This window comes from Theropithecus gelada, chromosome 4, assembly GCF_003255815.1.
Source record: "Theropithecus gelada isolate Dixy chromosome 4, Tgel_1.0, whole genome shotgun sequence".
NCBI classification, from domain to species: Eukaryota; Metazoa; Chordata; class Mammalia; order Primates; family Cercopithecidae; genus Theropithecus; species Theropithecus gelada.
Window position 1 is genome coordinate 28,111,552 of NC_037671.1, and position 16,280 is coordinate 28,127,831.

Consider the following 16,280-nt stretch of genomic DNA (forward strand, 5'->3'; position numbering starts at 1 on the left):
AGAGTCCTCAGAAATAATACCACACATCTACAGCCATCTGATCTTTGACAAACCTGACAAAAACAAGAAATGGGGAAAGGATTCCCTATTTAATAAATGGTGCTGGGAAAATTGGCTAGCCATAAGTAGAAAGCTGAAACTGGATCCTTTCCTTACTCCTTATACGAAAATTAATTCAAGATGGATTAGAGACTTAAATGTTAGACCTAATACTATAAAAACCCTAGAGGAAAGCCTAGGTAATACCATTCAGGACATAGGCATGGGCAAAGACTTCATGTCTAAAACACCAAAAGCAATGGCAGCAAAAGCCAAAATTGACAAATGGGATCTAATTAAACTAAAGAGCCTCTGCACAGTAAAAGAAACTACCATCAGAGTGAACAGGCAACCTACAGAATGGGAGAAAATTTCTGCAATCTACTCATCTGACAAAGTGCTAATATCCAGAACCTACAAAGAACTCAAACAAATTTACAAGAAAAAACCCCATCAAAAAGTGGGCAAAGGATATGAACAGACATTTCTCAAAAGAAGATACAGCCAACAGACACATGAAAAAATGCTCATCATCACTGGCCATCAGAGAAATGCAAATCAAAACCACAATGAGATACCATCTCACACCAGTTAGAATGGCAATCATTAAAAAGTCAGGAAACAACAGGTGCTGGAGAGAATGTGGAGAAATAGGAACGCTTTTACACTGTTGGTGGGATTGTAAACTAGTTCAACCATTATGGAAAACAGTATGGCGATTCCTCAAGGATCTAGAACTAGAAGTACCATTTGACCCAGCCATCCCGTTACTGGGTATATACCCAAAGGATTATAAATCATGCTGCTATAAAGACATATGCTCACGTATGTTTATTGTGGCACTATTCACAATAGCAAAGACTTGGAATCAACCCAAATGTCCATCAGTGACAGACTGGAATAAGAAAATGTGGCACATATACACCATGGAATACTATGCAGCCATAAAAAAGGATGAGTTTGTGTCCTTTGTAGGGACATGGATGCAGCTGGAAACCATCATTCTCAGCAAACTATTGCAAGAACAGAAAACCAAACAGCGCATGTTCTCACTCATAGGTGGGAACTGAACAATGAGCTCACTTGGACTCGGGAAGGGGAACATCACACACCGGGGCCTATCATGGGGAGGGGCAAGGGGGGAGGGATTGCATTGGGAGTTATACCTGATGTAAATGACGAGTTGATGGGTGCTGACGAGTTGATGGGTGCAGCACACCAACATGGCACGAGTATACATATGTAACAAACCTGCACGTTACGCAGATATACCCTAGAACTTAAAGTATAATAATAAAAAAAAATGTGCATTGTATGTCTTTCTGGATCAATAAACATAGAGCTACTTCATTGTTTTTAACCACTATATATTAACATAATGTGATTTACTCTAATATATTTATTTCTTAATTGATAGATGCTTATTTCTTCTAAGCTCTAAAATGATATATAATTTTGCCAGTGCCCTATCTTGTACATTTATCTCAGTGTACCATATTAGTAAATTAAGCTTCTTTTCATTGGCCATTTATGTTTCCTTAGATAATTTTCTATTAACTCCTGGGTTCAAGTGATCCTCTCATCTCAGCCTCCCAAGTAGCTAGGATTACAGGCCTGCACCACCATGCTTGGTTAGGTTTTTTTGGTCAGTTTTACTTTCAAAGCAACATTGTGTTCCACGAAAAACGGTGGCCAGTGTAGTTCGTGGCTCAATAACGTAGGCTCCTTCCCTTGGGACAACTGTCACAATTGATTACGCGGCAGAAGTGCTGTGCTCATTCTTCCTGTAAGACGTACTCAAGATCCTTATTAAATTTATACATTTAATAAAATCAGTGCTTTTTCTTGCATCATCATGGATGTTAAATAAAACAATATATATATATTTTTTATTTATTTTTATTTATTTATTTTTTTTACTGTAAGCACCTAATACAATGACTGTTAGCACGGTCTGGTGTCTCTGCCTCTGTCCGGCATAAGGTGTCAGCACTTATACACACTGTGATGTAAGGGTCAACAAGCAGAGGAAATGGCAAAAAATTTTAGTATTATTTTGAAAATAGTTCTGACCTCAAGGACTTTGTAAAAGGGTCTTGGGGACCTCCATGGATCTGTGATCATCACTTTAAAGAATTGCTTCAGGCTGGGTGCGGTGACTCACGCCTGTAATTCCAGCACTTTAGGAGGCCAAGGTGGGCGGATCACGAGGTCAGGAGTTTGAGACCAGCCTGACCAACATGGTGAAACCCTGTCTCTACTAAAAATACAAAAGCCAGGTGTGGTGGCGGGTGCCTGTAATCCCAACTACTCAGGAGGCTGAGGCAGGAGAATCACTTGAACCTGGTAGGCGGAGGTTGCAGTGAGCTGAGATTAGGCCACTGCACTCCAACCTAGGCAAGAGAGTGAGACTCCATCTCAAAAAAAAAATTGCTTCAGCGGAGAATTTTGTGGTATGAATATACCACAATTTAATCTTCTAATGGGCATTTGGGGGTGCTTCCAGGTTTCTATTAGAAAAAGGGATGCTATGAATATTCTTATAGATAACGTGTTTTTGTGAATACATGTGTGCATTTTTGTTGGGTATATACTGATGAGGGGGATTGTGGAGTCGTAGATTACATGTATGCTCACTTTAGGGGTGCCTCATGATTAACCAAAGGGATTGTACTAATTTATACTCCCCCAGCAGAGTATGAGACTTCCTATGGCTCCACATCCTCAGCGACACTTGAAGCCGCCTTTTTCATGTTAGCCATTCTGGTAGATGGGTAGTGATAGCTCAGTGGAGTTTTAATTTGCCTTTCCGCAAGGAGTAATTAATTTGAGCATCTTTTCAAAGCTTCTTTTGTGAGTAGTTAGAAATTTTCTATTACTCTATTATTGGTCTTTTAAATTTGTAAGAGCCACCCTGTGGCTTACCTTTTTATTCTCTTAATACCATTCTCAGTGAATAGGTTATTAATAGGTTAATAGTAGCTTATGAATAGATTATCAATAGCTTAATAGGTTATTTTGAAATTTACATATAATAAAATTTACCCTTTTAGATGCACAGTGCTATGAGTTTTGTCAAATGCATAGAGTTGTGTAACTTCCACCACCATCAAGATACCGAACGGTTCCATCCCCCCCAAAATTTTACTCATGCTGCTCCTTCATAGTAACTGCCTCTTCTTCCCACTAAACTCTGGCAACCACTGATTTGTTCTCAAACTATATATTTTGTATTTTGAGTCTGACTTCTTTCGTGTGGTGTAACGCATTCAAGATGTATTCGCATTGCATGTGTCAACAGTTTATTCCTTTTAATTATGAAATAGTATGCCATTGTACAGATGCACTAGCTTTTGTTTAGCCATGTGCCAGTTGAAAGGTATTTGAATTGTTTCAAGTTTAGGAGTAATTCTGAATAAAGCTGCTGCAAACATTATTAAGTTTTTTGTGAACCTATTTCCATTTCTCTTGGGTAAACAGCTGAGAGTGAGATTGCTGGGCCATGAATAGAGTTTATATTTACTGTAGTCTAATTGTTCAATTTTTTTCTCTTGATGGTTAGGGCTGCTTTGTGTTCTGTTTAAGAAATCTTGTCAGCAAGGTCACAAAGATATTTCCATATATCATCATCTAGAAGTTTTATTGTTTTGCTTTTCACATTTAGATCTATAATTCACCTCACATTGATTCCTTGTTTCTGTTATAACATAGGGGTCAAGGCTCCAAGCATATGACATCCAATTCAACTAGCACATTTGTTTAAATCACCTTCTCCACTGATCTGCAGTACCATCTTTGTCTTAAAGGAAGTCTCCATGTTTGCCTGAGTTTTTGTGCTTTCCATTCTGTTATATTGATCTGTCTCCCTTGAGCCACTTACCCTACTGTCAAATTACTATAAATTTTGTTATCCGGTAGAACATATACTGTCTTCTTCTACTCCTCCCTCTCCACCTCCTTCTCCCCTTCTTCCTACCCTCCTTATTCCTCATCTTCTTTAAAGAGTGCCTTGGTTACTCTTGAAATTTTCTATTGCTACACACATTTTAGAAACTGCCTCTCAATTTCCATAAAATAAATACCTGTTGAAAGGCTTAAAACTTGTTGGGTAAATTTGACATTTAAAAAATATTGAGTCTTGGCAGGGCACGGTGGCTCACACCTGTAATCCCAGCATTTTGGAAGACCGAGGTGGGCGGATCACCTGAGGTCAGGAGTTCGAGACCTGCTTTGCCAACATGGTGAAACCCCGTCTCTATGAAATCTACAAAAATTAGCTGGGTGTGGTGGTGGGCACCTGTAATCCCAGCTCCTCAGGCAGCTGAGGCAGGAGAATTGCTTGAACGCTGGAAGTGGAGGTTGCAGAGAGCTGAGATCGGGCTACTGTACTCCAGCCTGGGTGTCAGAGCAAGACTGTCTCAAAAAAAAAAAAAAAAAAAAAAAAAAAGATTGAGTCTTCCAGTTCATTAGCATGACATGTCCCTCTATTACATCTTTGATATTTAGGTTTAGCTCAATACTGTTTTGTAGCTTTTGTTTAGAGATAGTGCACATACTTTATTAGATTTATTCCTAGGTATTTGATATTTTGATGTTATTATAAAAGGCATCTTTTAAAATTTTTATTTTCTGTTGATCACTGATAAATATTAGTTTTTTTCTGTATATTGACTGTATATCAGAAACCTTGCTAAACATTATTTCTACTTATCTGTAGAATGTTTTGAATTTTCTGTGTTCACAAGAATATTGTCTGCAACTAATCTATTTCTTCTAATAATTATACTTCGTATTTCTTGCCTTATTGCACTGACTAGAATTTTCATTATATTGCAATACTTCCAATCTGGGAAGGTTTAAACATCTCACTGCTAAAATATTTGCTGTAGTGTTTCTTTCAGAGAAAGATCTTTTCTATTCCCAGTTACTATGAGTTTCTTTATTCACTTAAGTTCATGAATGGCTATTAAAACATTTATCAAATGTTTTTTGTACATATATTGACATAATCCTATACAATTTCTTCTATTTATAGTCAGGGTCTTACTCTGTTGCCCAGGTTGAGTGCAGTGGCATGACCCTGGCTCACTGAAGCCTCCACCTCCTGGGCTCAAGTGATCTTCCTGCCTCAGTCTTCTGAGTAGCTGAGATTACAGGTGCATGCCGTGATGCACAGCTAATTTAAAAAAAAAATTTTGTAGAATCTTACTGTGTTGCCCAGGCTGGTCTGAAATTGCTGGTCTCAAACTCCTGCGCTTAAGTGATCCTCCCACCTTGTCCTCCCAAAGTGCTGGGATTACCAGCGTGAGCCACCGTGTCCAGACTAAAATTTCTCCTTTATTCAGTTAATGTGGTTGATTTTCACATGTGAAACTAACTTTGCATTGAGACTAAAGCCAACTGAGTTGTAATAAATCATCCTTTTTATAAATTGCTAGGTTCGATTTGTTGATACTTTGTTTGGGATTTTGCATCTGTGTTCATTTCTGAAATTGTCCTGAAATTTTTGTTTCCCCACATGTTCTTGTCATGTGTTGGTGTCAATATTTTTGCTTCAAAAAACAAGTTAGGGGGCCAGGTGTGGTGGCAGCGCCCAAGAGCTAGCAGCTTCCCTGGCACTCTTTAGGGTGACTTCACACTAGGAGCGTGTCAATCATGAGACATCTCCCAGTAAATGGCTTTGAGCAGATTTTGAGGCATTCAGTTTCTTGACCTTTTCTGGAATTGGCAGATGTCTGCGGAGGAAAATCAGTCCCTGATGCCAAGATTATCGTACTTTTATGAGTTCCCTTCCTCTTCTGATCTTGGTAGCAGTGGAAGTGGTAGAAATTGGTCAGACCCTGGATATATTCTGAAGGTGGAGGTGACAATTTGTTGACAGAGTGGATGTGAGGGCCAAGTAGAAAGATGATTTCATGGTTTTTTATTTAAGTAATGGAAGTGAGACATGAGATACTAGAGATGGGGAGAGAGCAGGAGATGTGGGGATATATGCAAGAAGAGTGCAAAGGGAAGTGAGGACATAGGAGCTGATATCAGGTCAGTGAATTGGTGGTCTGGTTGTCAAGGAACTGGTGATATCAGGATATCAGAAGGAGAGAACTGGAAAGATAGCATGAGAATATAGACTTAGTATGAGAAAAATTCATATTTTAAAATAATCTTTTATTTGTTCACCATAGACACTCTGACCTACATTATATTGATATACATTATATTTATTTTCAGTGAAAATTGAATAATTTATCACACAGGATAAATCACAAAATATAATTCCTCAATTTCTAGCATTATTGTTATGCATAATGTGTGTGGTTAACCAGAATAATCAAACATCATTGATGTTAATCTAAATGAGAAGTTGGTAATAAACACTTCTATTACTAAGTATGAATCTAGAAATTTCAGGAAACAAATTCCACCATTGAATTTTTGTATCTTCAGAATCAGACGTAGCATATATAATCAGAAAATAAATTTTGAAATTCAAATCAGTGGTGTGTGTGTTGGAAATGTCAACATGTAAAACAGAATCCTAGTTAACAATCACATTTTCCTAGGAAAAAATTTGTGTCTTAATCATACGAATATCACAAAAACAGGCCATTTCCTATCCTCATTGTAGTTTTGGATGTTTTCCTCTTCCTGTTTCCTTGGTGATTGGATTCGTATCTACTACAGTTATGCTTTGTTTTCCACAGATAATTTGTTCTTATTGGGTTCATTGGTTCTTTTTGTAGAGAACTGTGGATGGAATAAAATATTTTTTAATCTCGCTATGTAGTGATCTATAAATGTAAGCTATATACACAAATCACAAAGGCAACATAGAATTATCCATTGCTGATGTCATAAAGCATAGTCTCTTTGCTGTAAGCTTCCTGTATTCAAGATGTAATGATAAATTTTTATTTTGTTTTTCATTCATCAGTGAATTCTTGAAATTTTCATGTGGTTTTGCATTCCTGTGAAATGAAGATATTATTAATGAACAACAGTATGAGTCTCATTTCAATGCTTTTTCATTTTCTTACTGCATTGGGGCAAATTTTTATTCTTATTTAGTTCAAGGTCTATAATGCTTTAAGATAAGCGAGAATCTAAAACAGGAATGTGAACTGGAATATGACCTTCCTCCTAAGTTCTTAAGGATTTACCAACTGACTGTGGGCCACATGGTGCTCCTGTTTATTTCGTGGGGCTGACATGGTCAATAGCTATTGTTCACTTTCCGTGGCATGTCACTTTTCTAGACATGCCTCATACTGTGACACAACCCTGTGAGGTAAATGCTATTATTACATTCATTTTACAGGTGGAAATCTGGAACACAAAGAGATCCAATAATTTTCCCAAGGTCATATGGTATGTGACATTGCTGGAATTTTAACTCAAGTCAGACTCCAAGTCTCCTTGATACAGCAATGTCCAAATGCACACAGTGACCTCTCGATTCCTATTGCCTTTATCTCTGCTCTGCTCTGCTTCATTCACCCACTTATACAGAAAAACTTTTAACTTTTCTTTTAAAACTGCTCCATCTCTAAGAGCTTGGACTTGTTGCTCTATCTGCTGCCTCCTTTTCTTTTATTCCTCTTGCTTTTTCACAACAGCTAAACCCTGCTCAGCATCTGCATTGAGCCCTCTTAACTCTCCTTATTTTCCCAGTTTCTACTCATGCCCCTTTCCTGGTTCCCCTTACTTCGGTGCCATATGAGGAAGACTTGCCATTGCTTGAATTCACCTTGTATTTTTCCACCTTTTAACCTCACCTACTCTTTCTGTCTGGAATATTCTTCCTACCATCTCTCTCCTCTATTTTAGCTTGTTTAAAACTTTTCCCAATCTTTAAGCCAATCCCCTACCCCTTACTCCCCAAATGCTACCTCTCTACAACGTTCTTCCTGGTCATCTCAAAACCTCAGATGCAATCTTTCTTTCCTCAGTATTCCTGATACTCTGTTTGTACAACAAATACGGTGCTCATGAGAGTCAGCCTTGTAATAAAGTTGCATGTGAATTTCCTTAGCATCCCTTCTAACTTATAACTTAGAAGTTCTAGCCCAGTGCCTTATGGTCGATTAGAGTATGGAACAAATAACTTTACAACTGGAAAGGATGTAAAAGATATTCTAATTCAAACCTCAATTTTGCTGGTGAAGACACTGAAGCCTATTTTAAGAGGCAAGTCATGCTGACAATGGGAAAGAGAAATTCACTTGTACCTTCCTTCCTTGAATTCATATTAGGAATAAAACTGTATGTGTGCTCAGCACTGTGCTAGGCACTAGGGCTACCCAGGTGACAATTCCTAGTTTTAAGAATCTCAGTATCTATTGGGAAAGACAATTAATAAATAGATTATAACACAATGGGATGGGATCGCTGTTTGTGGAACAAATAAATGCATGACTCAAAGAGTTTACTGTCTTTGCAGTCATATTATATGGTCCCTTCAATCAGAAGCATAGGAGACAGGTTTTTTTTTTGAGACAAGTGTTTCCATCTGTGGCCCAGGCTGGAGTGCAGTGGTGCAATCTTGGCTCACTGCAACCTCCGCCTTCCCAGCTCCAGTGATTCTCATGCCTCAGTCTCCCAAGTACCTTGGACTACAGGCACCCACCACCATACCTGGCTAATTTTTGTATTTTTAGTAGAGATGGGGTTTCACCATGTTGGCCAGGCTGGTCTCGAACTCCTGACCTCAAGTGATCTGCCCACCTCAGCCTCCCAAGTGCTGGGATTACAGGCATGAGTCACTGCGCCTGGCTGAGACAGGCTTTATAATTCACTTAATAAAATCGTATCTCAGGCTGTAGGAAAGGAATGTCAAATCTGATTTGTGCTAAGCAAGTTCATCATCATTAGTCCAAAAGAGGAGAGAGGTCTATCAGAAATGAGGAGGTGCTGCTTTCCATCTCACCCTCGGTTTTTAGTTTGTCTCTCTTCAGTTTTTGTTGCTGTTTTCCCTCGTGTGCTCAGGATTACATTTCAAATATTCAAAACCTGGACGAGTTTTGGTTTTGTTTACTTATAGGCTGTATGTTTACCTCAACCAGGCCAAAGGTTCTATGGACTCTGGACTGGATGCACTATTGATTTACATTTTTTTTTTGGTGGTGGGGGTGGGGGGATGGACTTTTGCTTTTGTCTCCCAGGCTGGAGTGCAATGGCACAAATCTCGGCTCACTGCAACCTCCACCTCCCTTGTTCAAGCAATTCTCCTGCCTCAGCCTCTTGAGTAGCTGTGATTATAGGCAAGTACCACCACACCTAATTTTTGTATTTTTAGTAGAGACGTAGTTTCACCATGTTGGCCAGGCAGGTTTCAAACTCCTGACCTCAGGTGATCCACCCGCCTTGGCCTCCCGAAGTGCTGGGATTACAGGTGTAAGCCACCGCGCCCAGCCTGTTAATTTACTTTTTAAAACACTTGAATGTTCTTGTAATGTTAGCTGTTCTCAGTCCCCCAAAAGTCAGGTTTCTGTCAGGCAGGGTGTCTGCTTAATTTAGGTGTCAAAGAGAGTGTCATAGGATGCATGGTAGGATGGCTCCCAAACCTACAGGATATTCCTTACTTGTGAAATCCCAGGCCCATTCTGCTCACAGCACGTCAGGAATGACCTCCAGTTGGGTGGCGTGAGGGGAAGTTTTATTTGAAAATGATTCCAAAACCTGTAAGAGAGATAAAGCATGGGAATGTGCTCTGGAAACTTTCATGCCTGTTCATTTGCCAGGATCTATTTGGTACCTGGTACTCTGTCCTCCCTAAGAGATAGTGTTTCTGTACGGTTCCAGCTGTTGATGTAGCTCAGAACTTTCGGGGTGTTGAACACAGATAGTCCCTCAGAACATGATGATTTTGTCTTATTTTTACTGTACTATGATGTTCCTTGCTTTAAGGAATCCTCATATGTGAAAATCTAGATCTATATCCCGTACACAAAAGCAATAGAATCTAGTATTAGTGAAGGTACAGGTAAATGTATTCTCTCATACATTATTTTTGGAAAGGTGAACTGGCTTCCCAAAGAACGATTTGGTAGAGGGCACTAAAAGCCTAGACACTGTATTCATAGAATGCAGCAGCCCTGCTCCTAGGAATTTAACTTACAGAAGTCACTATGAATGTGTGCAAGACACATCCACATGATTATCTGCCATTGTTTCAAATAGTAAAAAGTTAGAAATGACTTCAAGATCACAGAGGTTAAATAAAGTACTAATATAGGTATGTGGTATCAGGTAGGCAGGCATTAAAAATGATGTAGGAAAATACAATACTGTGGAAAATCACTTTGATAAACACACAGGTAGAAAAGTATGTAGGGTATATGTGCTTTTAAGGAAAAAAAGAAAGATTAGCTAGACACCCAAATATAAATTATTCTTTTTGGGTAGTGGGATTATTTGTAGTTTTAATTTTTCGTTTTAAAATATTTTTTTCAGGCCAGGCACGGTGGCTCACGGCTGTAATCCCAGCACTTTGGGAGGCCAAGGCGGGTGGATCACGAGATCAGGAGATCGAGACCATCCTGGCTAACACAGTGAAACCCCGTCTCTACTAAAAAAAAAAAATAGAAAAAAATCAGCCGGGCGTGGTGGCGGGCACCTGTAGTCCCAGCTACTCGGGAGGCTGAGGCAGGAGAATGGCGTGAACCCGAGAGGCGGAGCTTGCAGTGAGCCGAGATCACACCACTGCACCTCCAGCCCTGATGGCAGAGCAAGACTCCGTCTCAAAAAAAAAAAAAAAAAAAAAATATATATATATATATATATATATACACACACACACATACACACACACACACACATTTATATATTAAATATATATATTTCAGATTTTTGACAGTGGATATGTATTTTTTTTTTATAACCATAAGAATGTTTAGTAAATTCACAAATCCCATTTTCAGAGCAACAAGATAAAGTGGGCTGTGACTGCTTCCCAATATTCACGATGACATCTTCTTACATTTGTGACCCTTGTTACCAAAACACGATGGAACAAGATAGAGTTTAGTGGTTTCCAAGACGGAATTATTTTCTTAAGGAAAAAAATCCCCAAGATCCCCTCAAAAGTTGCCAGATTCCTTTCTTTCTAGAACAAGAGTTAGGTATATGATCTGTTGAAAATGATTTAAAAAACTTGGAATGTTTTACAGCTATTGAAAGATTTGAGGTTGACCTGGATGTCCCAATGTGGAAGGCTCTCTAAGATATATTGATGAGTAAAAAATGCAAGTTGCAGAACATATGTACTAGGGTTTCATTTAAAAACTATAGCAACATCCCAAAGGTGGTGCATGCTTTGCCAAAATTAAAAAAATAAAAAATAAAAACAGCAACAATAACACTCCCTCACCACCAACTATGTGGAACATTTTATTGAAAACAAATATATTTAGAGAAACGTCGCTTGGCCTGTGAGGGTGCACACTGAGCTATTATCAAACGTTACCATAAGAGTGGGTGGAAGGAAGGGCAGGAAACAGGGCTTCCTGAGAGGGACTTGGTGGGGTTACTTCCTTTTTATTTTATATAGCTTCACATTCTTAAACTTTTCCATATCATTTAAAAACATTCAAAAGGAAATAAGTAAAAAAGAAATTTTAATAAATGCCTCTGCTTGCAAGCTCAGAGTACAAACTTTTGCTTATACATTTTAAATAATTAGAATTTTTAAATTAAATTTCTGCATTTTTTCAGAGGATCTGCGGTAATGAGAAAAAGTACTCTTTCCTTTGATTATTTTGCAAAAAATGGCAAATTGCCCTTTCTGAGATATCAGTGCAAATATTCTAAATATGATCCTAATGACTTAAACAGTTTTGAAGTGCAGGCAGACAGAAACTCATGGGCCATTCCCTTAAACCAACTAGCCTACCAAATTCATGCTCAGAGTTGAGCACAGACAAAAATGTGATACAGGAATTCACTAATTCAATGACCATGTCTTTGCCACACAAATACTCATTCTTGTCTTGGCAAACATACCCTTTCCCTCTTATAATGTATTTCTCTTTCTTACACCAAAACCCACTTCCAGAAGGGTGCAGGAACACATTCATATGAATGTATAAATGACTCTTTAATGTTATACCTTCCTAACCAGAATTGCTTTTTAACCAACAAAGGAATGAAGCGCTAATGGTGGAATCTCACATATTAGTCAGAATCTGGGGGCTTAGGCAGTCACTGACTGCTTATGCATATCCACAGCAGCCTCAGCAGTGGCCTGGGGGCGCCAGGTGCTTCCAGACTTACAGGTGATGGTATATGTCAGGATCCCGCTGGAGCCGTGTTTGGAATCCTATATACAACTCATCCCAGAGTAGACCATTCTTCACCACGTGTCTGATGACATCCACCCGGCTACGGATCTGAAATAGACATGGAACCACTCGCAGGGGCAACCCAGGCAGCAGAGTATGGATCCCTCCTGTCCCTGGGAGAAGCAGCTGCCCATGATGGCAGAGGCATGGAGAGCCAAGGAGAAAAGTCTCTGGGAGCAGATATCACAGGCTGAGGAGAAAAGGAAAGAAGCTAAGTGCAGCAGGACTTGAAAGAAGGAAAACAGGAAATGGATTAAGAGCAGGGGGAGTATCTGGCTGAGAGCACAGACTGCAGATTGCTGGGTTCAAATCCAGGTTCTAGCTGTGTGATCTTGGTCACCATTCTGTGCCTTGGCTTTCTTATCTATAAAATGAAGAGAATAATAGAATATGCCTTATAGGATTGTTGTGAGGATGTATATACAACACTTAAAGCCTGGCACATAGTAAGCACTCAAGAAATCTTTGCTATCATTGTCATTCTAAAAGCCGAGTGTTCAAGTCTCCACCTGAACATTTAGAGGCAAAGCAGAGCCTGCAAGCTCACAACAGTCTGTAGTTTCTGGCCTGTCACAGAACAGGATTACTTTAAATCATGTGGTCAAGATCCTTATCCTTAAAAAATCCCAACTTTTAAACTGTTGAAAAGCCAAAGCAGCACAGGATTAAGAGACAAGCAGAGATGGTCTTGAGTCTCAGCCCTGCACTTACTAATTATGTGACCTTAAGCTTGCTAAGCCTCCGTTTCTCTATTATGAGACGATTGTGAGAAAAAAATGAGATAATTTATATAAAGAAAATAAAGAGAAGTTGTCCTTGGTTGGACTTAGTTTTAACAATCCATCAGTACCAGTGTTAGGAGCCCCTTCAGTGTCTGCATCACATTTTCCCCTGGTAAATATCATGCCAATACCAGTAGAGGCAAACTTTTCATAAGTGAGAGGCTATTAAATGACACAGACTGATTGGAAGTTTGGCATTTTTAGATCTATTTCTCTTTTTTGCACCATTTATATAAAACAATTATATCTATTATGAACTGAGGTTACAAACATAGGTCACAGTTTTGCTAACAGAGGTTTAGAAACATGATTCCACAGTTTGGTCAGGTTAAGGTCGGCCTGGCTAAGATGCATTACCAGGACCTGGTTCCTCCCAGTGCAGGGTAAATGGCCTTTCTTGGCCTTTTAGCTGGGAGAGGAGCACACAGGAGAACTGGAAGTAGATTGAAGAAATATTTGGGGTGTAAAATGGAAAGGTCTAGATTATTGATTAGGTTTGGGGATGCAGGAAAAGGGAAGAACCAAAGATTACTCCTTTGTTTCTAGCTTGACTGACTTGGGGAATGATATTACCCACGATCAGATAGAAAAAGGAAAAAGAACATTTTAAAGGAGGAGGATGAGGAGTTGAACTTTGAACAAGTTGAAAATTAGGTGCTAAGGATTCAGAAATCCAGACAATTATATCTCGCAGACAGTTGACTATGGAAGAACCCAAAGCTTGACAGCACTAGAGGCAGCCAGAGAGAGCTCTGGGCTGGACATATGGATTATTTTTGGAGTCATTAGCAGAGAAGTGATGTTAGCAGGTGAGTTTACCCAGGAAGAGACTTGGGAAGAACAGTGGAATGAACACAGAGTCCTGGAAGGAAACAAGAGATTTAAGCAGTGGCTGGGGAAAGAGGAACTCCAAAAGAATGCAAAAGAATATTCAGGAAAACAAGGAGGTACTGTCACTGGGCTAAGGAGAAGACTATTGCTTCACAATGATGGACAAATTGCGTGCATAATCTATCTCCTTTGCATTTCCAGATCCAACTAAAATGTTGCCAAGCAATTATGCAGGAATAAACTGCTACAGTGAAAAGAAACGGAAGTGATTCATTGACAGGAGAATTCAACTAATTACGTGACTCTACAAAGCATGCAGACAAATGGAAACCAAAGATGCAGGGCAGAGACTGTAGAATCCCAGATAGTACATGGAGGGGCATTCAGATGTGGAGGGAAGAGAAGTAGGTACTGTGGATGACAGCAGGGCGAGCACAAAAGTATGTCCATGAGATAGCTGGCCCCGTCCCTACACTACATATGGCTCCCAGGTCAAATATATTTAGACAGTTATCTCAATACATAGAATCAATTTTGGAGTGAGGGGAGAACAAGGTAGTGTATTTGTGATGCTGAAAGCAAGAGCCTCCACATTTTGGCACTCAGGGGTCCCCTAGCCTACTAGCTTCTAGCCTACTACCCCCTCTCCTCACCTTCACAGCTTAAAGCATACTGATGATCCTTTGGCCAAATACAGCCTAGCTCTCATTTCATGTAGTCTATAGCTCTTTAAGAACATTGACTCTGCTTTCTACATTTATAAATTTGGGTATTTCACATGAAAAGCCAGATTTTCAAGTTCTCTGGAAATTTCAGATCAGCTGGAGCTTAGCAGGCCTGCCCCCTTCTCCTCCTGCATTCTACTTGATGCAATCTGCACCTAGCTTCACCAGTTTACAAGATGTGCCTTGCACCAGTGTGCAAGCCCTCTAAGTAGAGCCTATGGAATGACAGATCCTACACCTGTACATAAGAGCCCCAAATCAGCTGAAAAAAGTCTTTTTATGAGTAAATATGGACTAATCCTGTAATTCTTAAAAGTCACCCACAAAGAAAGGAGGATCAACCTAGTATAAGTTTTCTTTAGAGCAACCTTGTCTGTAACGGGAAGCCAAAGGAGCAATACCTTCGGGTGTCTATGGAATATGATTAGTCACCCAGAATTACATGCTGAAACTTACACACCATGAGGCAGGAGACAGTTAAGCAGAAAGTCCCACATAGAAGTGAAGCAAGGAAGGGAAAGGCATGGGTGGGGCCTGGAGGCAGTGAAAGGTGGATTTGCAGCAGAGTTAGAGAGGAGCCCTTCCAGATTGGTGTGGGAGGATGGTGAGCTACAGGAGCCATGCATTTAAGAATGGAGAGTCAGTGTGATAGAAATGATGAGTTTGAAAGGCAATTAATACCTCCAAAAAGGTGGCAGGAGGGAGGCAATATAAGAAGGCTCCAGGTAGCAAGAAAAGGAGCTCTTCCACATATAGGCATAACCCCTTTAACCAAACCTCAGCATATAGAACTCTCCCTAAAATCCTGGGCGATAAAAGCCCTCAAGCAACATTATAACAGCACCATGTGCAGAGATGGCATCGTGATTTGCCCCATGGTGTATTTAAATCTGCAACAGAGCTGCTACTTGCTCTCTCCAGCAGATGCATTATGGAAAGCTGTGAAAAAGTGATATTTTTTCCAAATTAAATATTTTAAATGAAGTTATTTAAAAATTTTCAAAGGTGAATCTCTTGAGGCCGACAGACATCTCAATTTATAGGTTTTGTAAATTCAGATTTGAAAGGCTACACAGTGGCTAAGAGCATAGACTTTGAGCTAGACTGCTTGAGTTAAAGCCCCGCACCACCATTCATTAGCTGTACAACCATGGGCAAGTTATTCTAACTCTTATAACCGCAGTTTCTTCATCTATGAAATGGGGGCAGACAGTAATATCTGTTCATAGGGTTGTTGTTGGATTAAATGTCTTAATATTTGCAAAGTGTTTAACACTGTGCTTGGCATAAAGCAAGCTAGGTAAGTGTTTGATATATAAAGCAATAAATGCAAAGAGTCATTTTGTCTAAAAAGGTGTAAGCCTATTTATCATCTATACGGTGTCTCACACAGGATTTTCTTACAGGTAAAAATCGAGTTTTGTTTTGGTTTTTGTTTGTTTGTTTGTTTTTTGAGACCGAGTTTTGCTCTGTCACCCAGGTTGGAGTACAATGGCATGATCTTGGCTCACTGAAACTGCTGTCTCCTGGGTTCAAGCGATTCTCCTGCCTCAGCCTCCCACGTAGCT

General features: G+C 39.5%; 1 protein-coding gene across 4 annotated transcripts in view; it reads right to left on the reverse strand.

Annotated features, from left to right (window-relative positions):
- Positions 1 to 6,183: 6,183 nt before the first annotated feature.
- LOC112622349 (cytidine monophosphate-N-acetylneuraminic acid hydroxylase) overlaps positions 6,184 to 16,280 on the reverse strand; it is a 354,146-nt gene continuing 344,049 nt past the window's right edge. For 3 of the 4 annotated variants that reach the window (XM_025381885.1, XM_025381884.1, XM_025381882.1), the window contains 3 exons: positions 12,307 to 12,422; positions 9,618 to 9,714; positions 6,184 to 6,783 (listed from right to left, as the gene is read on the reverse strand). In XM_025381885.1, the coding sequence (XP_025237670.1) occupies positions 6,721 to 6,783; positions 9,618 to 9,714; positions 12,307 to 12,422 (276 nt within the window). In that variant the 3' untranslated portion in view covers positions 6,184 to 6,720. Of the gene's footprint in view, positions 7,005 to 9,617; positions 9,715 to 12,306; positions 12,423 to 16,280 lie in introns of all 4 variants that reach the window. The other variant, XM_025381883.1, reaches the window with a different exon arrangement.